General features: G+C 38.3%; 1 protein-coding gene across 2 annotated transcripts in view; it reads left to right on the forward strand.

The window, feature by feature from the left end:
- Window positions 1-18,162, forward strand: part of LOC149250013 (ATP synthase small subunit 6, mitochondrial-like) — a 48,591-nt gene extending 30,429 nt beyond the window's left edge. The window contains exons 3-4 of one of the 2 annotated variants that reach the window (XR_016266810.1): window positions 17,889-17,973; window positions 18,073-18,162. Coding sequence is in view for 1 of the 2 variants with exons in the window: in XM_089458886.1 (XP_089315012.1) it covers window positions 17,889-17,892 (4 nt within the window). In the remaining variant the exon portion in view is untranslated. Of the gene's footprint in view, window positions 1-17,888 lie in introns of both variants that reach the window. The other variant, XM_089458886.1, reaches the window with a different exon arrangement.
- The last annotated feature ends 9,618 nt before the right edge of the window (window positions 18,163-27,780 follow it).

Raw genomic sequence — 27,780 nt, forward strand, 5'->3', positions numbered from 1 at the left:
TTTTGATCTCCTATTCAGGCCGAGTTCGGTTGAGCTTCAAAGGAGACATTTTGTTGTTGATTTGACAACTGTTGACTTTCTAGTTAGGGATGAATTTGACTGCAAATTTGACAGGGTTGTTTTGACTGTGATTTGGCAAGTCAATTTTGACTTTATGTACTCTCTCTCTCTCTGCTAAACATTTGATATAATAATAAGAAGATTTGATCAAAGGGTTTTCCCCACATTGGGGTGTTTCCCTGACATCCGCCAAATCTGGTGTCTTCTTGTCTTGGCTTGTCTTTTGCATCTTGTTTCATGTTCTATCTACTTTTATTGTCAATGTGATTAATGGTTAATGTGATTGCTATTGGAAATCTAAATTCAAATTGTCATTGGGCTACTAAAGGAACATTGAAGTTGTTGTGCTAAGCATAGAATCTACCATTGTTATCTAAAATTAACATTAACCATCATTGAAGAGCAACCTGAGGATGCAAGGGGTTAGTTATAGATATTCTATAATTTGCCTTTTAATTATTGTCACAAGTCCTTAGTTTATCGGTTTTCAAGAAGAATTGGTTGACGTACAAGCTAAAACTTTATCCACTTTGTCAAGAGAAACAAGCTTACTTCCAAGATAGTTGAAAAGTTGGCATGTGTACACAGTAATTTCCACCTAGAGATAAGAATGGCTTCAAAATTCTTGAAGTGAGATGTTGTGACAAAGGGAGATGGTGATTATGTTGAAGGTATTATGTTCATTATGGACATGATCAATTTTTTATTGATCAATGAGATGTGTCATTGACTTATGGTTTTTCCAGTTTCACTAGGGGTGAGAAAAGTCAAAGATTCATCCATTATGCTACATGCCTATTTATTTATATGTATGTGTTGCTAATTCATTGTTCGACGATATGTAGGAGTTGTATTTTATATCTTTATTTTTTAAATATTTAAATCTTTTTCTTTGAACGTTGTCCTATTACCTCAACTTGAGGTAACATAGATGTTTGTTTATTAACTTAACAATGCCATCGGAATACTTTGTATATTGTGTAGAAAATATAACATCCATGATTAGTGGGTCATGTGTTGTGCCATTCTTGGTTATTAGTTTACTTGGTTTTTTAGATCATGTTCTCCATTTTGTTTCACCTTAGGAATTCAAGTTGTTGATTGGCTTGGGTCCTCCTCGAGGAAGGGTGCACTTATGTGAGGGAGATTGTCATGCAAGGATGGCAAGTTGCTTATGAAGACTTAGTTAATGTGGTGCAATAGTGATTAATAGGTTTATGCATGGGAGAGATTCTCATGCATGTTAGTAGTTACTTCTCTTATGTGGTGTTATATTTTAGGAAACTTATGCATGCATGAGGGCTTGCTAGTCCATGATGTTGCATGCATGTTCTGTTTTAGAGGGTGTAGGTTGTGATGCATGTAGGGTGCATCACATTTGGAGGTTGTCTATTCTTGGAGGGCACAATTTCAAGGAAGAGAGGCACATGCATGAGAGAGATTATCAAGCATGCATTCATGCATAAATATAGTGAGTTCTATTCTCAGGGTGCACTACCCAAGAAATGATTCATTGGAATTAAGGTGCAATTACAGGATGTTACTCATGCATAAATGGGGTGCTCCACTTGAGGCCATTTATGGCCTGTTTTGTAACCTTCTTTTCCTCATCTTATACAACGGAGATAAAGTTGCACTAGTTAAATAGATAGAGCATGAAATTTTGCTTTCGTGTGGGAAGAGTGCATGTTACATCGTATGATGTTTTAGTTGATCTAGTTATGTAGAGGGATTTTGCTAGTGTGGTTTTTTAGTAAGGGTGTGAGTGGAGAGTGTTGTTAAGCTTGTGCAATATTTCTTTTATAGTTGATAAGAAATGTGATTGATGCTTCAAATTCTAACTTACTTGTCTTATTTCTGGAACTATGTTATGTAAATTTAACCATTAGTTTTCTGCAAGTTTGATCTAACCTAGTGATATGCATTGTCTACACTCTTGAGTTTTCATATAGTGCTTTGGTTTAAGCAAATTTGTTGTTTCATAATCTTTAATTGAAAGTTGGAGGAATTAATTCTTCGAGTGCAGATTTGGACCTATGATAGGTTGTGGGAGTGATGCGCTAGAAAGCTCCAAGATTTGGAGCCAATCCATGTCTAAGATAGGTTTCAGGACTTGTGAGAGGTTGGTGGTGTGATGCTTGTGATACTCCATTGATTGGAGTGGTTTGTGCCGAAAAATTTCTATCCATTATATGGAGGATTGAGCTACTTGCAAGAGGGAGTCGAGAGTGGAATATTTCAATGGATGTGATATCCAAGAAGCTCTAGAGATTGGAGTAGATTGTTGTTTGTGAGTAGTTGTCGTTGGATGATTTTCGTGGGTTTGATGCTTAGGAAGCTCTAGTGATTGTTCATAAATTTATGAAAAGTTGCTTGCCCTAGTGATTGGAGTGGATTTGTCACCTAAGGTAGGCACAACTAAACTTGTGATAGGTTGATGATTTTTTGTTGATCTATTTTGTTTGAAGTAGTAGGAATGGCTAAGTTTGGGATGTTTGATCCTAGAGAGTGTCATTAACTAGAAGGATCTTCTAAATTCACCCGTTGGATGTGCAAACTTGAGATGTGGATGGAGGAATATCCTTCTAGCTTTGAGGAGGCACATGCAAAATAGGTCTGTGTGATTCCATGATGAAGGAGAGTGATTATTTGGAGATAGTTCCAAAATCTATTGTGGAATCATTGATTGTTTTCAAGCATGCATCTAATGTGAGCATTGAAGAGTGCAAAGGCAAGTTTTTTGCTAGAGGATTCTTAGAGTGAGGTTGGGTTGGCCTTGTTGATACTTTTGCTCTGGTTGCTAGGAGTGTATTATTGAGATATGTTTGCAGAATGAAGAAGGTTCGTTATGGGTTGATGCATGCACCACAAGCTTGATATTTTCAGATGAATGAGTTGTTACTCATGTTGAGCTCTTCCAATCTTTGTGCATTGCAGGAAGTCTTGAATTGCTCATATTGTGGTGTATGAAGAATTTGGCCCATGAAGTTAACATGAAGGACATTGGAGGTTGGCAAGTTGTTGATGAAGTCATCTTTGAACAAGGGAATACACTTGAAGATTTTGAAGAGGTTTTAGAGTATAGAAGGGAACAATGGCCTAGGGGTATGTTCATATTCACAAGTAGTCAACTTTATATTGAAGCCCCTAGGAGAGGGGAAGTTCAAGATGAAGAAGAGTAGCTTGGCTTGGTGGAGAACATTTTCCTTGTAAAGAGGGGTGTTAGTTTACTTGGTTGCGTTGATTCTATTGTCCATTTCGTTTCACCTTTAGGGATTTGAATTGTTGAGCTTGGCTTCCATTGGAGAACGAGTGCACTTGTTTGAGGGAGTTTTTCTTGCAAGGACGGTGAGCTTCTTATGAAGACATAGTTAATGGGGCACAATTTCAAGGAAATGAAGTACATGCATGAGAGAGATTCTTATTCATTCTTACATGCTTACATATAGTGAGTTTGATTCTTGGAGGGCACACTATCTAAGGAGTAATTTGTTGGACCTAAGGCACACTTACGAGGGAGTTGCTCATGCACAAGTTGAGCACACTACTGTAGGCCATTTATGGCCTGCTTTGCAACATTTTTTCCTCTTCTTATATAAAGGAGAGGAGGATATGTTAGTTAAATGGTCACAGTGTGAAGTTTTCTGTGGGTAGAGTGCCTGATACGTTAGTGGTTGTTTTAGTTCATTCATTTTTGTCAAGGGACTTTGCTAGTGGCGATCAAGTGTGGATTCGCAACAAGGGAGTGAGCAAAGAGTGTTGTAAAGCCCATGTAATATCTATTTAATAGTTGATAAGAAATGTGATTGCTGCTACAAATTCCAGTTCGCTGACTTGATTTTGAAAAGTTTGTTTATGTAGATATAACCATTAGTTTTCTGCTGGATTGATCTAACCTAGTGATATGTAGTACCTATACTTTCTAGTTTTGAATGTTCATATGGTGCTTTGGTTTAAGCAGATATGCTGTTTTGACACATGTTTCCTAACCTTCAGATGTTAGTTGTAGGAATTAATTCTTTGAATGTAGTTTGGATTATCATGAGGTGAAATATCGACATTGCTGACCCTAAAAATTTTCACTTTGGAAAGAGTAGTGTTATATGCATCATCCAGAGAAATCCACATAACTTGCTAGTGAAATTCCTAATATTTGTGCACATATCTGCCAGTGAAATATCTACATTGGTGACCTTAAAAGTCTTCACTTTGACAAGAGTAATGTTATATGCATCATTTATATAAAAATTCCAAATAACCTCTTAATGATAATTTTGATATTTGTCCACAACACTCTCAATAAACATTCACTTTAGGGGCATATGCAAAGGGATGAAGTTATTATTCAGGATTAAAGGTGTGTTATCGAGAACTCCTTATTTTTAATAGACAAGGACTTTACAATAACTTTTAAGAGGTAGATTCTGAGGACATTACAATAAATTTTAAGAGGTAGATTCCAATGCCTCAACTACAGAAAAGGACATACCTCTTCCTAGATACAAACGATTTTGAGAGACTAGTGTAATTTGATTGCCCAATTTGCTAATGGTTGTGAATGTTTGCTTATTGCAGAGAGAAGAGACATGTAATATTCATGCCTAATGTGATGTCCCCATTTTTAGTTTCCCTTGTGATGCTACTAGGATGGGTTTCTAGGGTTGGTGACAACTTGGTTATGGGAGTGAGATTTCATTATCAGTGGGCCTGGAGGGTTTTGGAGGAGTTTTATGGGGTTTGATGGGGACCACTCACATCATTTCATCATCAGGGCTAGTTTCGCATAGTTTATTTTTTGTTTTTCTACATTTCGACAATTCCTGTAAAACAGCGTTATTAATGAGCATATCTTAATTAAATACACTCAAGCTGTCATTTTAGGAAGAATATTTGATGAAACACCCTAGTGTAATAGCTCGATGGAACACAAACGAAGAGATATATAGGATGGGATGGTGAAAAGTGACTTTCGGTGGCCTGAGAGATTGTAGAGGCAGATTTACCATTTTCCTACATTAAAAGTGACTTTAATTAGTCATTTAGTTAAATAAAAGAAGGGAAAATGCTTAATTAAGGAAAAAGGCCAAGTGACTAAAATAAAATAAAATAAAATAAAAAGTCACTTAAGATGAGCATAAGAGGAGAAGCTTCTAGAGCGGGAAATAAAATAATAAAAAAAGTGCTTCTAGAAAGTGGAAGAAGGATCGGTCGAGCCTTTAAAAGGAGGGGAAGCAAATCATTTGAGACATCTTGGTTGGTTTGTATTTTCTGATGGGTGAGGCTTGGAGAACCATGTTCTCAATTTCAATAGCCCCAAGATGAAAAGCCTTAGTTGATTTGGTGAGAGTGGACGAAAACCCATCTCATCCCTTGGTGAATTCATTCAGAATTGACAGGAGTGCTTATCAGTTACAATTCTAGTTTGGGGGTCAGATACAATGTTGCAGTAGATATATTTTGAGGCCCTCCAGTTTGTAACAATTTGTAGAGTTTTATCTCAACATTCTTCCATTATTTGTATGGCATGTAATATCATATTTATATTAATATAAATAAGTTGAGATCTGCTACATTTGTATTATATTGCAATTGTCATGTTTAATATTAATTTTATTAGAGTTACATTAATTTTTGAGTTTTTATGTTGGCGATTTCTCTAGTTTATATTGATAAATTTTGATGGTATTTCTGGATAAAATATACATCATAATTTTATGAAGAAAATATTCCGTAACATAACGCAAATAATTAGGATGAGATATTATAGTGGTATTAGAGCATGATTTTGGCCAATTGTGGGTTAAAATCAAAGTTTTCAGTATTGTCATATTGTTCCCGAAGATTAAAGGAGCCAAGTTCGTCGGTTAAAATTCTTAATCTATTTTTCGGAGAATAATTGTTGTAGGTGATTTTTCTCCAACTGTTGAAGAAGGAACCTATTGGCTGGAGTAATAATATTGTTTGCAGGTGTTGAAATTGCGGGAAATCACATCATTCTCAAAAAGGTTGAGATTGATTTTATTTTGTTGGGCTGAATTTATTTTTCCGAGCTGAATTCATCTTGATGGGTCGAAATTATTTTGCCAGGAAAAAATTATCTTAATGGGCTTAATTTATCTTGTAGAGCCAAATTTCTCTTATAGGGCTGAAATTATTTTGTTGGGACGGAATTATTTTGCTAAGCCAAATTTATCTTCTTGTGCTGAATTTTTTGTTGTTGGGCCAAAATTATTTTATTGTGCCGAATTTTTCTTGATGGGCCACAATTATTTCGCTGGGCTGAATTTATCTTGCCGTGCCAACTTTCTCTTACCCGGCCAAATTTCTCTTGTTAAGTCGAATTATTTTGTTGGGCTGAATTTATTGGTGGAGTAGCTGATTAAATTTGCCAAGTAAAAAGAAAGATTCTTAGTATTATTGGTTGGGTTTTCTGGTGTGGAATTTTTTAAATTTTTTAGTAAAATTACTTTTGGAGATCGCTAAAGAAATTTGAAAAAAATTTGCGATTAACATGTTGACTATTTGTAAAGGTGGAATTTGAAAATTTTGCTCATGGATGACGAATGGAAACATGCCTTAGAAGGCCTAACAAAATCCATAAATAACTTGGAGAGAAAGTGGAATCCACACAACTATGTATCAGTTGGTTCTTTGGGCTATAATAATTCTTTGGATGAAAGAACAAAACGAAACAACAAACCTTTTTCAAAAGGAGAGTCCATGCTATTCTACAACATGGAGCAACATTGACATAGTGGACTTGTACCATGTATAGGAGTTCATGCATTCGATTCTTCCCACGAGATGGATTGGCAGGAAATTATGATTTGGTATCCTATTGATGGGGTGATTCTTGGGAGGATATTTTTAGTCAGGGGCATAGCACAACATGCGCCTTTAGGCATAGGCAATGATGGAGAGCCAAGGACGTGTCATAACCCACAGGTCCCAGAGCCTAGTTGGCATTAGGATCCAGGTGAATCTAGTGATGGTAGGTTGAGTCAGAGATGGGTTTGGGCTCTAGGTATTGAGAGATCCATTCTTGTTTGGTTAGCATGGAGGCATGTTGTGACCCAGTGGTTTGTATGGGATCTTGGTATCAGTGCACAGATTCCTCTACGGTGGAATTTGTAAAGGTGGAATTTGAAAATTTTGCTCATGGATGACGAATGGAAACATGCCTTAGAAGGCCTAACAAAATCCATAAATAACTTGGAGAGAAAGTGGAATCCACACAACTATGTATCAGTTGGTTCTTTGGGCTATAATAATTCTTTGGATGAAAGAACAAAACGAAACAACAAACCTTTTACAAAAGGAGAGTCCATGCTATTCTACAACATGGAGCAACATTGACATAGTGGACTTGTACCATGTATAGGAGTTCATGCATTCGATTCTTCCCACGAGATGGATTGGCAGGAAATTATGATTTGGTATCCTATTGATGGGGTGATTCTTGGGAGGATATTTTTAGTCAGGGGCATAGCACAACATGCACCCTTAGGCATAGGCAATGATGGAGAGCCAAGGTCGTGTCATAACCCATAGGTCCCAGAGCCTAGTTGGCATTAGGATCCAGGTGAATCTAGTGATGGTAGGTTGAGTCAGAGATGGGTTTGGGCTCTAGGTATTGAGAGATCCATTCATGTTTGGTTAGCATGGAGGCATGTTGTGACCCAGTGGTTTGTATGGGATCTTGGTATCAGTGCACAGATTCCTCTACGGTGGAATTTGTAAAGGTGGAATTTGAAATTTTTTCTCATGGATGACGAATGGAAACATGCCTTAGAAGGCCTAACAAAATCCATAAATAACTTGGAGAGAAAGTGGAATCCACACAACTATGTATCAGTTGGTTCTTTGGGCTATAATAATTCTTTGGATGAAAGAACAAAATGAAACAACAAACCTTTTTCAAAAGGAGAGTCCATGCTATTCTACAACATGGAGCAACATTGACATAGTGGACTTGTACCATGTATAGGAGTTCATGCATTCGATTCTTCCCACGAGATGGATTGGTAGGAAATTATGATTTGGTATCCTATTGATGGGGTGATTCTTCAGAGGATATTTTTAGTCAGGGGCATAACACAACATGCGCCCTTAGGCATAGGCAATGATGGAGAGCCAAGGTCGTGTCATAACCCACAGGTCCCAGAGCCTAGTTGGCATTAGGATCCAGGTGGATCTATTGATGGTAGGTTGAGTCAGAGATGGGTTTGGGATCCAGGTATTGAGAGATCCATTCATGTTTGGTTAGCATGGAGGCATGTTGTGACCTAGTGGTTTGTATGGGATCTTGGTATCAGTGCACAGATTCCTCTACGGTGGATAGATGCAGATTACTGAAGGGCAAACAATCCCGGGGTGGGAGGATTTGTAATGCCCCCATTTTCAATGTCCCTTATGATGCCGCTAGGATGGGTTTCTAAGGTTGGTGATAACTTGGTTATGTGAGTGAGATTTTGTTGTCAATGGGCCTGTAGGGTTTTGGAGGAGTTATGGGGTCCAACGGGGATCACTCGCAACATATCATCATCAGGGTCAGTGCCGTACAATTTATTCTTGGTTCCGCTACATTTCGACAATTCCCATAAAACGAGGTTATTAATGAGCATATTTTAATTAAATATGCTTAAGGTGTCATTTTGGGAAGAATATTTGATGAAACCCCTTAGTGTAATAGCTCGTTGGAACTAAAATGTCGAGATCTACAAGATGGGATGGTAAAAAGCAGTGTTGAAAATATCGGTATCGACAAAATATGGGCGAGGGTCCAGAAAACATCTTATCGGAAATATCGGCGAAAATATCGGCAAAATATCAACAAATATCGGCAAGCATAAAAAATGCATAATATATTCATTTTTTATTTTTTATTTATTTATCAGAATTTTAAACATATAAAGCAATAACAACATGAAATAAACACATTGACACATAAATATGAAGAAAGCACTGATATATATGATGTCAAATAGAAATGATACATCAAAGGCGATACCAAATCTTGCTGATCCTTGATAATTGTCCAATCAAGGACTCAAATGTGGAGAACTAATACAAAATAACATCACATATATAAAAGTATCTCATCATCATGAGTTATATGTAGCAAAACAAATAAAACTAGCAGCGATCTATTTGAAATCACTGCCCTCTCCCCCTTTTACGGGAAAACATGATGGGCTGTTTGCCAGGCTTGCCCCTAGTAGTAGAAGGCCCTGGCTCTGCCTTTGCACCTAATGTTAAATAATGAGTGCTAGGTATGGAGTTGTGCTCTCCTATATCTATAGCAGATGGTGTTCATGCTGATGCTCCCACAGTGTCCTCCTCCTCCTCCTCCTGCTCCTCCTCCTCCTCCTCTTGCTGCCCCTGTTCTAATGGATCATCTGGCTTTAACCATGAAGGTGACTCCTCCAAGATGGACTCCTCAGACTCCACCCTCCACTGAGACAATACATCAATATTGTCTAAGGAAATGGCATCTGGATCCATTGGTGCTTCTATTTGCCTCACTCGAAGTCAGATGTTGTCATACACATACACTAAATCATTGAGGCGTGCAAACTCTAACCTGTAAGAGTGTCAAAAAAACTAATGAGTCTTTGACTCTTGACTCTTGACACTTGAAGGTCATAAATTAAAAATTAAAAATTACAATAAGTGGAATTGCTCAACTGAAAGCTGGAGCTCAAAGTTATACTTGTGGCACTTTTTTGCGTGTATTTTCTCAAATACACTCCAATTGCGCTCACACCCTGAAGAGCTACATGTTAGACTCAAGACTCTTATGGCCAATTTCTGCAAATTTGGTGCCCTTGCACCATAGCTTCGCCACCAAATATCTACAACAAAATAAAGAAATAAAAAATTCAAAAACTTAAAACATAATTAAACTTTCAAATAAAAGTTACATAATTGAATTTAAAAAAAATAGAATTATAAGTAAGGAAATTCTAAATTCTAATTTCTAATGAGTGATGACTTGTCACTTACGTGGCATGAAGAGGGTCCTTTCCCTTGTAGCATCATCAAAGCCAAATAAGCCAACACAATCCCGATAAAAATGTACCTCGCGATTGATTTTGCTACGAAGCTCAGGATCATGTACCATCCTATGAATACATGAATGGAGCCCTTCCATCACCTCACCATCAAAATCAAAGCCACATTTGTATGAAAATGCGGGGTTGAGAAAGAGTGCTGCTGCATGAATGGATTGATGAGGCATCCCTGTCCACTGACTATCAATCACATCCCATAACGTCATAGGCCTATTAAGGCCAGCAGAACCCTTGTTCGCATAATAAGAACGAATGGCCTCCTTGGCCCTATCCATGGCCTCATACAAATAAGCCATTGCAGGCTTCTCCCCATCTACCAATCTGAGAACCTTTACTATAGGTTCACTAACTGAGCATGCTTCTTCTACTCCACGCCAAAACGTCTCAGAGTACACCATTTTTGCAATGGCTTTCCCGTCCTGTCTCCTGCTGTATCTACAATTACGCCAGTCATCAGACACAAACATTTGCTTCAACTCGAACTGACATCAAAGCAAAGATTGAAGAGTAATAAAGTTTGTGGCAAAACGTGTGATCGTAGGACGCCGCAACTCCTTGTTTCTAGTGAACTTCTTCATGAGGCTAAGAACAAAAGCATGGTTATAAATAAACTTGGTGACGCTCCTAGCCATATCAACCACCTCCTTGATGAAGGAGAGTTTCCCCATATCCTCAAGCAGCAAATTGAGACAATGTGCTGCACACGGAGTCCAGAACAATGTGCGATGCCTCTCCATAAGCATCTTGCCGGTAGACACATAATTAGCTGCATTGTTTGTTATGACTTGCACCACATTTTGCACACCAATCTCCTGAATGAATCCACCTAACAACTCACATATCGTTGCTGCATCTTGATATGTTTTGATGCATCCACTGATTTAATAAACATGGTACCTTTATGACAATGTACCAAGAAATTTAGAAGGGTCCTACCCTTCCGATCTGTCCAACCATCAGACATCATTGTGCATCCAGTAACTTCCCATGTTTTTTTGAACTCCGCTAATCTAGAGTTGATGTCCTGCTTTTCTGCTTGAAGAATTGGCTCCCACAACTCCTCATATGTAGCACTTTTGTACCATGGGCCCACAACAACAATAGCATTACACATTGGCTGCCAAAATGAATTGGTTTTGGTGATGCTGAGAGTAAGTTGCTCCAGAAAAGACACCTCTCCATGACTCTATCTACTTCTTGCTTCTCCTTTTTTTTAACAAGTGATTTTATGCCAGGTTGTGATCCATGTCTTGTTCATGGAACAAAAAATGATGACCTCGCACTAGTAGTAGTAGGTGATGCTGTGGAGCCCCTCCCACTACCCTCAGCGTCAAAAAATCAGGAGAAGATATCCCGAAAGATCTACCTACACGTTCAACCTTGTTTCTTTATGTCTCTTCCTTCATTCTGTCTTTTTCATCAATTGCCTCAAGAGCTTTTTGTATAAGCTCCAAACTAGAAACTGTACAAATCCCAACATCATGTCTAGTGAGTCTAGCCAGGTGGTATTTCAATCTTGTAACCCCTCCTGTCATTCTGGTCCCACACAAATTTGCATGTAAGATATGCCTGATTTGTCCCACCATTAGGTTCCCCATACTCCCACAATGGGTCGAAGGCTTTTGGCATATTTGAATTTTGTAGTGAGCTAACTCAAACCTAGGGCACCAAAAAAAAAAAATTTGGTATTAATAAGTAATAACCACCTCATTCTACAAAATATTTTTTTTGCTACATTATTTGCAATGTCAATTCAATGAAAAACCATAAATGACAATAAGAGGGTGCATTTGAAAGTTAAAAAAAAAATGGAGTTTGCTGTCCAAATATGGAGAAAACCCTTGCATTTGCTCATGGGCATGAAAATCATAGCAAATGGAAAAAAAAAGCAAAATGTTTGTAGGCAAACAAGCAAGCAAGACTAATCCTAAAATTATAAAAAAATTCATTAACACAGGGGTTTATTTGAACATACCTGTTAATGGAAGAAATGAAATTGTCTCACTGTTCTTCAATCTTAGATCAACAAAGTCTTTGTTGTTGGTGGCGATAATGGCTATTCAACACTCAAATCTTCCATGGCAGCAAGCACATAGATCTCCCATTCCTTTTCCAACAATCAGAAATGAAAATGAATGAAGAAAAACAAAATTGGCCTTTTCTAGCCGCGGCGGCAAAATTATTATTATTATTATTTTTTTAGTAATGGTTCAATTTATTTATTTATTTATTTGTGCCTGGGCGATATTTTGCGTTGTAGCGCGATATTTTCCCAAGATATCGCCGATATTCCAGAAATATCGCGATATTTTCGGGGAGACTTTTATCACGATATTTCCTCGGTGATATCTCTTCTCCCCGAAAATATCGTGATATTTTCAAATATCGGCGATATTATCAACACTGGTAAAAAGTGACTTTCAGTGGCCTGAGAGATTGTAGAGGCAGATTTACCATTTTCCTAGATTAAAAGTGACTTTAATTAGTCGTTTAATTAAATAAAAAAAGGGGAAATGTTTATTTAAGGAAAAAGGCCAAGTGACAAGAATAAAATAAAATAAAATAAAAAGTCACATAAGATAAGGATAGGAGGAGAAGCTTCTAGAGTGGGAAATAAAATAATAAAAAAGTGCTTTTAGAAATCAGGAGAATGATCCATCCAACCTTTAAAAGGAGGGAAAGCAAATCACTTGGGACATCTTGGTTGGTTTGTATTTTGTGATTGGTGAGATTCAGAGAACCAGGTTCTCAGCTTTAGTAGCCCCAAGACAAAAACCTAAGTTGCACTGAAACAAATATGACAATGGATACAGATACGGGGTTTGAAATCATCATCATCAATTCAGCATAAACATTGTTTGATTGTTATCATCATCAATGGTCATTATAACATTCAACATATCATCAAGTTTTTTTTTTTAGATTTCAGTTATCAACATCATCACCAAAATTAATAATGCACACTACATGGTACAAATTACAAAATGAACTATCATTGATAGTCTACTATCATATGACATATTATGTTATTCAATGTTCATTGTTCAAAAGTTTAAAACATCATCATAAATTACATTTACATATCATCAAATATTTCTTCAAGATCCACATCTACATTTGAATCCTCTCCAGGAGTGGGAGCATTGCTGCCATGTCCACTTGAAGATGCAATTATTTTTGCCTCCTCATCAAACAAGTTCATATGAGACATGACATTCAACGTCATATCCAAGTTAGACAACTTTGGTTCCATATCCCAGAGTTTGGTGGGCCCAAATTTGTATTCGTCACTCTTGTGTGACAAAAGGCGAAGGTTCGAATGAACATACACTAGTTCCCTAGCCTCCTTGGAGCCCAATTTGTTTTGCTTCACCGAATGGATGAAGCCATATGTACTATAGTTCCTCTCTGCTAAAGAGAAACTAGCAACCTGTGACAAGATCCTAATGGCCAATTTTTGGATATCTGGAAGTTCCTTATCATAGTTGTTCCACTAATCAATTGAACTTAATATGGTCTTGTCCTGCATAGAATCATGATTTGCACCCAAACCCTTTGGTCCCACAAAATGAGCAAACTTTGAACGAATCCGAATTCCAATGTCAGGATCTACAAGTAGCTTTCTAAAAGCTTTCTTAAATCCTTATGAGACTTTTGGGTCTATGTTGGTGCGGTTCTTTCTGGATTACTTAGCAACTCTGTAGAATAATATTTTGGAATCATTGCATAGGCCAAAAGGGGCAATGTGGTGGTCATTTTGTTACACCTTTTGGTCAATATATCTTTTACTTCTTTGTAAAAGACTTCATTTGAGTCCTTCTCCTTGGTATTTATAACCACCCTTATCTTCTATGTCACAGAGTTAATGCCCTCATACACCTCTCCCAAATTAGGCATGTCTGTGTCAAACATCTGTAGCAAATCCACAATTGGATTAGTAAATGCCAAGAGGTACTCCATTCTATCCCACCATTCATCATCAACCAACCTTTTCACTGCTTGTGTTCTTTTAGTTTGGGATTGCCTCCATTGATTCCAAAGAGAATTGCATACCATTGATTGTAATGCTTTTTTCACTTGCATAAGCCTTGTTAAGACTATGATGTGAGAAACAAAACGAGTCTTGACAACTTGAAAGTGCCAATGTTTCAATAAATTAAAAATCATAATTGATAGAATACCTATTATAATTCACGAATCATTACTTATTTGAGAATCCAATTTACATATTTGAATTTAAATTGTAGAGATAGAAATTAGAAACCCTTGAAATATTCTTTAAAGTTTAGGTACCTTAAGGAGCTCCAACTTCACAAATTCCCTATAGATGCCTTGGGACATGTGGTTTGTGATGAAAGCTTGAATTTATTTTGCCTTTTAAAAAATAAGTCGAATCCACTCAATTTGCTTCCCCATTTTGCTCAACATGAAGTTCAATGAATGTATAGCACAAGGGTTCCAAAAGATGTGTTGATATTTGCCTTCAATAATTAGGCTTGCTGCTCTACACACCATTGCATTGTCATTTATTATCTGGACAACATTTTCTAGCCCCACCATTTCAATTGCTTTAATCAAGATGTCAACAATGAATTGGGAATCTTTCAGCTACCTCCCACAATCCAATGCCTTCAAAAATATTGCCCCCCTTGGGCTCTGAGCAACCACATTGATCAAAGGCCTATTCTTTTGATCTTTCCATCCATCAGAAGTGTTGGACACCCTTGAAATGCGCCATGCAATACAAATGGGGTTTTATTTGACCTTAAAATCTTACTTCTCAGCAGTCAACAATGTTGTGCGAACCTTCTCATATCTAGGGCTCTTGTACCCTTTTGGGGCTTCATTCATTGCTCTAATCATCTTTGCCCAGTAAGGAGATTGCACAAGGTTAAAGGGAAGGCCATTTGCATAAATGTATTGACCTATAGCTGCATTTGTCTTTTAAAACTCTTTTCGAACGGTTCCAAATTAGACCCACTTTGAACTAGGGCTGCCAATTCCTTAAGAGGGAAGTGGAGACTTTGATGAAGTTGCTCCTAACCTTGTTGGTTGCTTGAATTAAGAATTTGCCTCATTTGCTTTAGCATCTGCCTCGTCTTGTTCCTTTTGATATTTTGCAATTTTTTCCTTGCTTAAACCTTTTCCCTCTATCCCATTCTCTTTAGTTGGGCCAATGCATATTCAAATACCAATGTTTCTTAACACAATTAAATGTGCTTTAAGCCGGGTGTATGATCCCTTAAATTCCTTTTGACACTCATGCCAATGATCCCCCTCCTTGGATCTTCCCTACAATAGTTACATATTTCCAAAGTGGTGACTTTGGATCAACTTTAGGTTCCGATTCAATTTCTTGTTCCTCATTACAAATGGATGAACTTGAAGATGCCATAAATGGGACGTTTCCGGTAACTTAACAATGGATGAAATGTATCATGGCAAGAACATCTGCAGCAATATAAAGAGTGAAAATTTAAGATCCATTGATGTTCTGTGAATAAATTATAGGTCGTATTCAATCCCCACTTCGTTCCAAATTCTAGCAACAACTGTTTTCAGAATAAGGGCTATTTTGCACACTTAATTAAATTTAAATAACTTTGAGTTGAGTAATCAACTTCTTCTCAAAGGCTTTGAGCTGAACTAAATCTAAATAAACTATGTGCATTTTTATTATTATTCTGAATGTACCTGGAGCCTGAAGTTATACTATCTGTTCATAAATAAATAAATTAATAATGTATTTATAGGTTCAACTTGAAAGGATCTGGTTTGTTGGATCATAGTAAGGACACCACTGATTCTTTGGGGTTCATTTGACAGAGATATTAAAAATTTAATTAATAGTCACCCTTCTTATTGCTAATTTTATCATATAATGATGCCAGTCCAGGGTTCTTAGCCATGAATTTAGAGGGGTTTTATTTACAACAGTTCTGAAGTATGTGGTTGAAAGTAATGGGAACATCTTATACGTGTAACACTTCATCAATGAAATGAAAGGGCTTTGTAAGTTTGTAGTTCTTCACTTGCTGAGTTTGCCTCACTTCGTCCAAGCCTGGAACAAGGGGTAGGTTTGACCCTTATTTTATTCAAGGCAGAGACAGACACAGAAGCAGGGAAGCCCATTCCCCTGTGAGAAATAAATCCTATAATGATCATGTTGGCTGGACAATGAACTTGTAGAAGATCTCCCACGTGATGATTACGGTTGGCCAATCCAATATCAAGGTAGTTGTTCCTTTCCCTCCAGAGAGGGAGGAAGGTAGTGAGACTGAGAGAATAAGCCGTCTGCCTATGAATATTAGCTAACTAGCCACTGACTGTCACTGACTGAAGGCACAGGTTTTGCTCTTACCTCTTCCCTGGCAATAATATTGAGTCCAAGCTCTCCTTGAGACGGTCTCCTCCAACCCCAAACAGTGACAGCCTCCTTTGGGAAATGAATGTTGATGACCTCCTCCAACAATGAACTGGAGTGATATAGGTTAAGATGGGTGGGCCCAAAAACACAAAAACTCCGTGACTTTTCCCACGCAAAAATGATATCCCGTTCCCGGTTTTGTGGTTTTATGGGCGGATCTGTTTCTGAAAATCCGGAAATGGATCACAATTTTATGTGATACATTTTCAGATTTTTGGAAACTGACCAAAAAAATTTACAAACATCCGAAACGTTTCGGAACTGGGACCCGGCGTTTCTGAATAAGTGAAATGGCTACGAAACATTTCAGTGGCATTTCACCGCTGTTTTATATTGCAATTGCCATGTTTAATATTAATTTTGTTGGAGTTTATAGTAATTATTAATTTATGATTTTTATGTTGGCGATTGCTCTGGTGGTATAAATTGATAAATTTCCAAAGTATTTCTGGATTAAATATATGGCATAATTTTCTTTAGAAAAATTCCCATAATATAATGTAAATAATTAAGACAGGATATTACACCCAAGGTTGATGTGACACATGTCAGGCCAGTATAATATTTCAAAAAAGTTAAATTAATAACAATGTAGTTTGATGAGATGTGTAACATCTAATGTTATGATGGATGTGTAACACTGAGTTAAGATGGATCTACACTGCTCTTTAGATGATTGTTTATATTTTTGATTGCACTGAGATAAATGAGGTGCATTCTGCAGCCTAGGAGATGTGTAATGTCCATGCCTAACAATGATCTGACATGTGTCATAAGTCAGCTCAATATAATCTGTTAAAAAAAACAGCCGGGAAGGAAATCCCAAGCAATACGCACAAACAGATCTGTGGAGGATATTTTCAGCACAGAGAAATTTGCATGTTAACTTCTTTTTTATCTGTGTCGGTTTTAATAAATCTAGAGTCAAGGTGGATCTATACTAATATTTATTTACCATCTAATGTGTCATACATGGTCAGCTGTTTCTAATCTGCTAGCTATTGGTTACTGTTCAGCACAGTTGGTTATGTTAGACAGCTTTTTTCTATCTGGAGGAACCCAGATATCTCTGGGCTATTCTTGAGTCTTCGTGTTGATATTGCTTAGATATGAGCATATTTTCGTCTCTGGTAACATGTCATGTTCTTGCTGCTGTTAGTTTCAAATCCATTTTCGTTGTTGGGGGGTATTTTTCTTACAATGCTTTAAATTATAGTGTTTGTCACACATTATATTTTTCCAATAGCACTTCTCTTCCGTGGAGTTAATTGTGTATTTGCTCTGCTGTCTCTGGCAATAACAAAAACATATTTTTTTGATGTGTACAGGTGAAATCTATCAAGCAAACCATGCTAGATCTCAATGGCTTTTAGCATGGATAGTTTTATTTCTGTGGTGTCTGTTCTGTTGAAGGTGAATTCAGATCCTTGGATTTTTTCATTTATCTGGTTCTCTCAATGGATCAAATAAAATTCTGATTAAGATTCTTACTGGGTAATTGTAAACTTTCAGATTCTCATGGAAATACTGTGAAAATTAAGAGTTTGACAATTGTTGAATGTTCCTCGAGTTTTATGGTAATAAAATACATTTTCTCATTTAGCTCAGAAGTTTATAATCAGTTTACGATAGTTCTTTCCTTGTGTGAATGTAAAAAAAATCTTTGAATATTGGGGTAATCCATATTCTATGAATCTCAATTTTAAATCTCAGTAATGATTAGATTTTTGTTTTTTAAGGATTGCAAATGTTCCTTAAAAAAATGCAATGATTTGGTTATTTCGACCTGCTAATGTTGCAAGATGGTATGTACATACATTTATAAAGATGGTATGTTTTAGCTTGTATTGGGCACAGTTGCTAATATAAATTTATTGAGAAATACCGACGACAAGGGAGGAAAACGAACAATCTTGTACTTAAACAATATCTTGTAAAGAATCAGAATGGATAGATAGTACAATCACATGCCGAATACTTCGCTTAAACCAATAACTGAAATATGATACTCCTTCCCTGTTTATGAGGTCAGTGAACTGCAGAGAAGCACTATTTTCAAGTCGAATTACCCTCTTTTTTTGGAAAGAGAGTTGAACTCCTGGATTCTCTTCCAAATTATATAGAAGGCTGAAATAATGCTTACTAAAAATAGTAGAAGGCTGTTACCTTCTATGTTGATATTCTTAATTCTGATTTCCATATAATAATGTTTTACCTAAGTGAAGATAACTCTTATGTTTATTATGTTTGTTAGTATTTTTAAAATATATTTGTTCGTAATTGTTATCTCAACTACCTTTCTTGGTCTTGTGAAATCCCAATTAAAACCTTTGTGCTTATGAACCTTATCTATTGTGTGTGGAATTCATTGTTTTGATTTTCACAAAACAAGGAAGTTTTTTCTCATCTGTTGTGTGTGGAGGTCATTGTTTGATAAGGGAATTTTTCTAGTTTGATGTGAGCATCTATCAGTTTAGCTAACCCTTCTTGGGGCTGTAAGAATTAGATTATAAGATTGCAATTGCAAGCAATCTGGACTTTCTACTCAGCTAGCTCTTGTTGGGTTATTGCTGTTTATCACTCACATCAAATTATCCATTAGCTTTGCAGTCAAATCCCATCAAGATTAAAAAATGTCATTTAGTCTATTTGAGCTGCAATCTTGTCTTGATGTATGGTGTTGATATAATGTGTATTCCATTTTGTTTCAAATTGAACAGTTCTGGGTGTTAATTTTGTCAATTTCATGTCATATGTATTTACAATTTTCTCTGAATTATTTACAAACTTGAAATTTTGGTTAAGGTTTAGCAACAAACATATTCACATCACAATCAATCAAATGTTATATCATATTTTATTGTTCCACTTATTTTATGTAACTGTTTTGAAAACTAAATAAAGATTTGCTTTGGTTTGGCAAACACATGTTCTCATGTTTTTTTTCCTTTTTTTTTTTTGGTTTTTTTGTCGAAGTTTGGCGTTGGTGAGGCTATATCATGGTCATGTCTAAAAATAAATACCCATATAGAGCGGGGAGTTGAACCGATGACTTAACGTCTAGGAGTGCTTTAATAATGCTCCTGTTCATCGTCTATCCAAGATCCCATGGACAACACATGTTCTCATGTTAAAACTATATGCACTTGCAATTTTCTCTGAATTATTTGCAAACTTGAAACTATTTTGCCCAACCATAAATAATTTAAACTTGAAACCTAAGTTGCAGGAAACGTTGGCCAGGGGTCCATTTCTGACCGGAAACGAAACGGAAACGAGGAAACTCGTACCATACGGCCTGGAAACTCATTTCCGACCATATTGGCTCATTTCACGCTGGGGAAATGTGGCTAGTACGGCTGGAAACGAGTTTCCAGTTAACACTTGATGTTTTTATTTTTTATTTTTTCGTTTCTAATTTTTTATTGGGCGAGTAAAATATCTTTTGGATGCTTCTAGATGCCTTTCTCAAGTTATAAAAAATATGATTCTTTTGAGTGTGGCAGCGTAATGTTGAAGCCCATGGCCCTCGTGTTGATATGCAGTCCATGGTAATGTTAAATTCTAAAAGTAAAAGTGACATTCTCCTTATCTTTCATTCTCCTTTATCTTTCATTTTCATCATTTTACTTAAATTTTTAACATTACCATGAAATGACTCAGGATGTTTGAGAGTGGTTTCGCCCTCGTTGGATTTCATATGGAGAAAGTAGAATTTTAGATCTCACTCAAAATCTAGCAGACTTGTCTGTTTTTCAGGATTTCAGGATTGGGTGGATTGCCATGTTTCCATTGGATTTTGACATGTATTAGGGTATGGAACTTGTATTTAATCAAGAGTACCAAGTCCTATATGCAGGGGAGACTCCTAATAATCAAGAGCACCTAGGGTACTAAAGTATGGAAACTGTATTTAATCAAGAGCACTAAGGTCGTTCGACTATGTAGGAGGAGACTTCCAATCAAGCACGAGACAAGAAATTAGAAATTTCTTGTGGCTGATTTTGGATATTGCTATTTTCATTATGTGATCATTCATGAGTAAATGTGATATAAATTTAGAGACTTATAGTTTGTGCATTGACAATTGACAATTTAATCATAATGTAATAAATTAGAATGTATCATGTATGCATTATGATTGCACATATTTCCTAAATTTCCATATATATATATATATATATATATATATATATATTGCGTTTCCCCATTTCCAAAATTTGGGAGGGCCACGTTTCGCACCCGTTCTCGTTTCGGAAACTCGTACTCATTTCCCCGTATTGTGTAACTTAGTTTGAAACTATTTTGTCCAGTCATATTTTATGGCTATTGTATTATTGGGTTGAGGCTCATTCTACAACCTAGTATGAGTGGATGTGTAAGTTTGTCTGTTCGTCCGTCTGTCTATCTGTCCATTGAGTTAACACTTGCCCCTTTAAAAATAAAATAAAATTATGCTCTAAATAGAAAAATAATGTCGCCTATAATAAAATGCATGAATATTCTATAAAGTAATTATAAGTAAAAAAATGAGTGAGTTTTTATGGTTAAAATGTTTATGTGGTCTTGTATACACTCTATATATCATTTAATAATACAATTTAAACAATGAAAAATAACACATTGTATTTTGCACTCTAAAAAAGTTTGCATGTGAAAAAATTTGATCCCTTTGGGTTCATGTTAGATATGTACCTATAGATATATGCTCTTTTATAATAAAGTGTTATATCATATTTTATTGTTCCACTTAGTTTATATAGTCGCTTACAAAACTCAATAAATATTTGCTTTGGTTTATGCTATCGTGCTCTCATGTTAAAGTGCTTTCATTACAAGAAAAAAGGACATTGGTGAGGGGCGAAAAATGTCACCGTAAGTTCATTGGTGACAGTCAAAAGAGCATTCGTCACAAAAAACTGAACGTCACCAAAGGTGGCATCGCCAAAAGTATAGGTGTTGTAGTGACATACAAAGTCCATCACCAATAATGATTTATAATGACGGATAGTGATCGTCATCATTTCATATGAGTAACGGCGACAGGACATAGCCTCCATCACCAAAAACTGAACGTCACCAAAAGTGGCGTCGCTAAAAGTATAGGTGTTGTAGTGACATTCAAAGTTCGTCACCAATAATGATTTATAATGACGAATAATGACTGTCACCATTGCATATGAGCAGTGGTGATGGACCATAGAGTTAGTCACCAAAAACTGAACGTCACTAAAGATGGCGTCGCCAAAAGTATAGGTGTTATGGTGACATTCAAGGTCCGTTCGCGAATATTGATTATAATGATAGATAGTGATAGTCACCATTTCATATGAACAACAATCATTTATTGTGATGCATCTTTAATGACTGTCACTATTGGTGCATATATATGGTGATGTTCGTTCACTGTCACTAAAAGTCGCATTGTTAGGACTCAGAAGTATAGGTGTTGTGGTGACATTCAAGGTTTGTCACGAATAATGACTATAATGATGGATAGCGACCGTCACCATTTCATATCATCAACAATGATTTATGGTTACGGACCTTTGAGGGTCGTCACTATTGATGCGTATATATGGTGGCGTTCGTTGACTATCACCATTTCATATTTTTGGTGAGGGTCGAAAAATGTCACCAAAGCTCATTGGTGATGGTCAAAAGAGTCTCCGTCACCAAAAATTGATCGTTGCCATTCCATATGGATGTCAGGGCATGATGGAATCGAACCACCAACCTCCTGCTTGTAAAGCAGGTGCTCTTCCATTGAGCTAGCACCCTTTAAAGAATTATACTTTTAAAAATTAGACCTTGAAACTTCATAAATTGTAAATTCTACAACTTTTAATAAATTAAAGTCTCAACAATATTTTACTAAACAAGCAAAGCAACATCGAAGCTGTAGGTCCCTACCTAATGGTTATTGAAGTTATGAAAAGTGGGTGGAGGGAAAAATAGTTATGTATAAGAGAATCAATATGTTCAGTTGAATACTCAATTAGAAGTGAAACTCTGAAGACATTTATAACCTATAAATGACCTATAACTAGCAAATGCACCAAATATTGCAAAGTAAATGTCATAAGTGGATAGCATATGGAAAAAGAGGAGGCAGGGACTTGGAACCCTTGTACATCTTGGCATGCCTTAGCACTTGGCACATCTTAGCTTGTTTGACATGTCTTCGTACTATCTGGCACATGTTAGCATGCCCTAGCATTCCCTAACACACCTTGGCAGTCATGACCTCACAACTAGCATTACATTTTTCCATGACTTGGGAACCTTACATTCACTAGAACACCTTGGCACTCCCTAGTTGTCATGCCCTCTGTTATCCTCCACAATGTCCCAAGCTGATGAGGAGATCGACAGAGGTAACCGCACACCAAGCTTTTAGTTTGGTAGCTGGCCCTAACAAACCAGAGAGGGCTCTCTCTATGAAATCACAACCAAGAGATGACTGGAATGTAAAGGATTTTAGGCTAGATAGTTAGGCTCAGGTGGTTTTTGGAAAATTTAGGGACTTGAAACTCTGTCCACCGGTGTTTTGTCTCGCAGGGACTTTGTCAAGGAGGCAGGGACTTGGAACTCTGTCTAGGATAAAGCACCTAACATGCATGACAAAAGCTCCCTAGAATAGAGTACCTCCTACCTAGAAGAGTGTCCCCTGCTCAAAATATAGAACCCTTCTCTACTGTGCACTTTTCTTAAAGATAAATCTGCGCATAAATTAGTACTAAGGAAAACACCTAAATTAAGAAAAGTGAGCATCTAAGTCAAACTATAAAAATATACTAAATATGGCTCTATAAGTTTGGGAAACACTAGACAAGCATGCTTGCGTACAACAACCATAAGATGCCTAAAATCGATGCAGTTCTTTCATCGTTGCTATACCCTCACAGCAAAACTGGAATCTGTAGCATGTACCCCAAGGTTGTATGCATCTGCTAAAGGTGTAGATTGAAAGGATCCATTGAGATGAAGTACTATTGAAGGAGAAACACCTTCAAATAATAGATAAAGTCTACTATGAATTCGATCCATTTGCACAAAAACCAAGGCTACTATGGGTACACTTCTTCGCTGAATGGAAACCGCAATGTATTGTAGTGCTGCTGAAGAAAAACACCTTTAGTGCAATACGGATAAAACTCTAATAGATATTTTCACTGTGGCCTCGGTTGTAGATGATCTCATCAATATAGGTAACAACTTCGTGTTGATTTGGGGTAGCATCGGATGTGCTCTAGCCACGAAAATTGGTGGAGAAGCTAAGGCACGAGATCTCCAATACCCAGAAAGGGTTTGGGCAGATTTTAAACAGTTTGAGAGATATTAAAATAATTAATATTTTTAATGGAGTCCCTAAGTCTAAACATAGGGAAAATAAAATATTAATGTGAATTAATATAAAATTGTGTTAGAATGGTCCAAAAGTCATGGATCAAGCCAAATATAATCTTAGCTGTTGATTAGGGACTTAATCTTGGTAGTTGATTTGTCAACGAGAAAAGTATAAGAGGAGGCTTGAGGGTCACTTGGAGGACACACCAAGAGATCAAGATTTCGACTTTCTGGGGCTAGGTTTGCTGAGAAAGTTGAGAGAGTGATTAGAGTTGCAGTTGAGGGGCAGTGAATACAGAAGCAGAGAGACAAAGATAGCACCGGAAGGATCAATACAGTAGCCGGAGAGAGGGGTGCATAAGCAACCAAGGGTTCACGCAGAGCCAGCCAGGGCTCACTTAGAGGTAGCCAGGAGTTGCGTAGCGCCTCATAGGGCCAGCATGGGTGACGCAGAGGACCAGAGGATTGACGCAGTGCCTCCAGAGGCTGACGCATGCCAAGCCAGAGTGACACTGGGCTAACGCTGGGCCAGAGAGAGGCTGACGCAATCCCTAGAGGCTGACGTTGGGGTTTCGTGGGGTAGATTGGAGCTGTGGAGCTGCCAGAGTGTTTATCCGGGGTTTCAGTCGGAATATCTGCTTTCGAGTAGAGAGGTACTACTACCAAGATTTTTCTTTGTTGGGTGAGCCAGATTTGGCACCTAGATTGTATTATGAAACTGCTTAATAAATCAAACCCTCAAATAGCTGCACCGGTTTTCCCGCATTGGGTTTTTCCGAGGACATTAGTCCAAAAACAACGGTGTCACTTGTGTGCTTGTTTCTATTTCCTTTAGTTGATGATCTGTAATGTGTTGAGCATGTACTTGTATTTATTTCTAGTATTTACATGGTAAATAACTTGTTAATTAACAGAACAAGTAGGTAGGAATAAATCAGTAAAGTGCATGAAGGGTTTCTAATGTGTCAGAGTTAGAAATGCCAACATGGTATCAAAGTGTGGTTGCAGATCACATGAGAAGTGAGGAAATCAGCCGAGCAGAGCAACAGTAGCAGAAAACAGTGGTCCTGAGTGACAAAAGCTGTTCCTAGCAAAGTAGCAGTAAGGAAGGGGTGATGTAGTGCTTGTGTCATCAAGATTGAGCCCGGAAGAGGCAATGCAGAGGCTGAGGGAGGCAAAGACAGGCTCACGCAGAGGCCAGGGGGGCTGACGCAATTGGTTGCGGAAGTTGATTTGCCGGTGCTGGGATTGCGCAGAGCCTAGGAGCTCTAACCTTCAGTTTGCTGGGGTTTAGGAGGCTGTGGGTAAGTTGCAGAGTAGAGCTGGTGGGGCACTGTAGTCAGAACAATACCTAACAGGGCAAGGCCAAGGAGGAGGGAGTTGCTATCGAGGATTTCTAGCCGAGAAATCTGGATCAGTGGTGCAGCGGCACTAAGGATCGGAGTGGGGGCATCTTGACATTGGCAAAAGGGTTTCCAGGAGGGAAATTGAGGCTCAGAGGGAGTCGCACCGAGAACTTCCAGGAGGGAAGTAGAGGAGCAACGAGATGGCAGTGAATAGGGTAAGAGACCACGACAGAGTGGACAGAGCCTCAAACTTCGTAGTGTGGAAGGCCAGAATCCTATCCGTTGTAGACAGAAATCGTGTCAAGCACTTCGCCTTGAGGATGATAGCTATCCCAGTTGACCAAACTGATAACGACAAGTACAAGGAGGCAATGGCGAGGGCCAAGAGCATAATTCTTGACGGGGTAAAGGACCATGTAGTACCACATATTGCCGAAAAGGAAATGACAAATGAGATGTGGGAGGCCCTAAAGAAATTGTACCAACATACTTCTGTGCAGAGAAGGATGTTACTAGAAAATTAGTTGCGATCATACTAGATGCAGAAGGGAGAACAGATTGACCCCTTCCTCGGTCGATTGAAGGAGATTCTGGATCGGCTGACTTCCATAGGGGCCACGTCGGATCAAGAATTGATGGTGAGAACAACTCTGGACGCAGTCTCAAAAGACTGGGAGGTGTTTGTCCAGAGCATACTGGGCAGGGCAACCCTTCCAGATTGGGAGGAAATGTTGGCTGCTCTTCTCCAAGAAGAGATCAGAAGGCTGAGCAAGGCGGGAAGCAGCGACAAGGGGATCAAAATCAAGGAGGAGGTGGATGCTGCCCTAACATCTGAGGGAAAGCAGGAGAAACGGAAGAAGAATGACCTCTCTAAGGTCAAATGCTTCTACTATGGGGAGCTGGGTCATTATGCGACCCAGTGTCCAAGGAAAAAGAGCAAGGGAGAGGCCTCCGAGACCAAGGCTGGGCTAGCAAGGGCAAAGAAGGAAGTGGAGACAGACGATTACTGTGCCATGAGTGCACACACATCGCTTGAGCGAAAGTGGGGAGACATTGAGTTGTAGTCAGGCGATCTACAGGTGACGAGGGGCAGGATTCTCAAGGTACCTAGCCTCTTGGATTAGACCTTGCTATGGGAGCCCCGAAGAGTAGCAGTACTGGCGAATGTCAATGGAGATGTATTTGGATGGAGCGACAAAGGGAGCTACAGTGCAGGATTCGTAGGACAATGTGAGGCAACAGTGCGAGAAGCACGGGAGTGTTGCACTAGTGCAAGATGACACAGAGAGGTGTGCAACAGTGCGAGATGCATGGAGTTGTTACAGCAGTACAGAGGTCAGAGAGGGAGCACTTGTTAGCGACAGAGGGAGCTTCTTCATCGAGGGTGTCTCTAGTCCGATATAGATGTCAGATTTGGGAGATCAATTACTTATTTCTCAGTAACTGGGTTGCAGTGCAACAGTTAGCAGTGATAGTGCTATGGGCAACACGATGCAATAGGATGAGAGGGAGTTGTGGTATGGATGCAACAACGACAGTGGCAGGGCCATGGGTAGCAATACAAGATGTAGCAGTGTAGATGATGGGCAGCAGGCCCAACATCAGCGCATGGACCGATGCTGGATGATCAGGGTGATACTCAGTGAGGAGTATTGCTAGAGCACAGTCCTCTCTAAGAGGGAGTGTCGATTTGGGATAGCTTAGGATGTGCTCTAGCCACGCAAATTTGTGGAGAGGCTAAGGCACATGAGATCTCCAATACCCAGAAAGGGTTTCACAGATTCTAAACAGTTTGGGAGATATTAAAATAATTAATATGTTTAATGGAGTCCCTAAGTCTAAACTTAGGGAAAATAAAATATTAATGTGAATTAATATAAAACTGTGTTAGAATGGTCCAAAAGTCATGGATCAAGCGAGATCTAATCTTAGCCGTTGATTAGGGACTTAATCTCGGCCGTTGATTTGTCAACGAGAGAAGTATAAGAGGAGGCTTGAGGGTCACTTGGAGGACACACCAAGAGATCAAGATTTCGACTTTCTGGGGCTGGGTTTGCTGAGAAAGTTGAGAGAGTGATCAGAGTTGCCGTTGAGGGGTAGTGAATACAGAAGCAGAGAGGCAGAGATAGCACCGGGAGGATCAACGCAGTAGCCAAAGAGAGGGACGCAGAAGCATCCGAGGGTTCACGCAGAGCCAGCCAGGGCTCACGTAGAGGCAGTCAGGAGCTGCACAGTGCCTCAGAGGGCCAGAGGACCGACGTAGTGCCTCCAGAGGTTCACACAATGCCTCCAGAGGCTGACGCAGGCCAAGCCAAAGTGATGCTGGGCTTATGTTGGGCCAGAGAGAGGCTGACGTTGGGGTTTCGTGGGGAAGATTGGAGCTGTGGAGCTGTCGGAGTGTTGATCCGAGGTTTCAACCGGAATATCTGCTTCCGAGTAGAGAGGTACTATTGCCAAGATTTTTCTCTATTGGGTGAGCCGGATTTGGCACCCAGATTGTATTCTGAAACTGCTTAATAAATCA

Source organism: Pinus tabuliformis, chromosome 7 (genome assembly GCF_031772625.1).
Source record: "Pinus tabuliformis cultivar Carrire ecotype Pingquan chromosome 7, CPIR1, whole genome shotgun sequence".
Lineage (NCBI taxonomy): Eukaryota > Viridiplantae > Streptophyta > Pinopsida > Pinales > Pinaceae > Pinus > Pinus tabuliformis.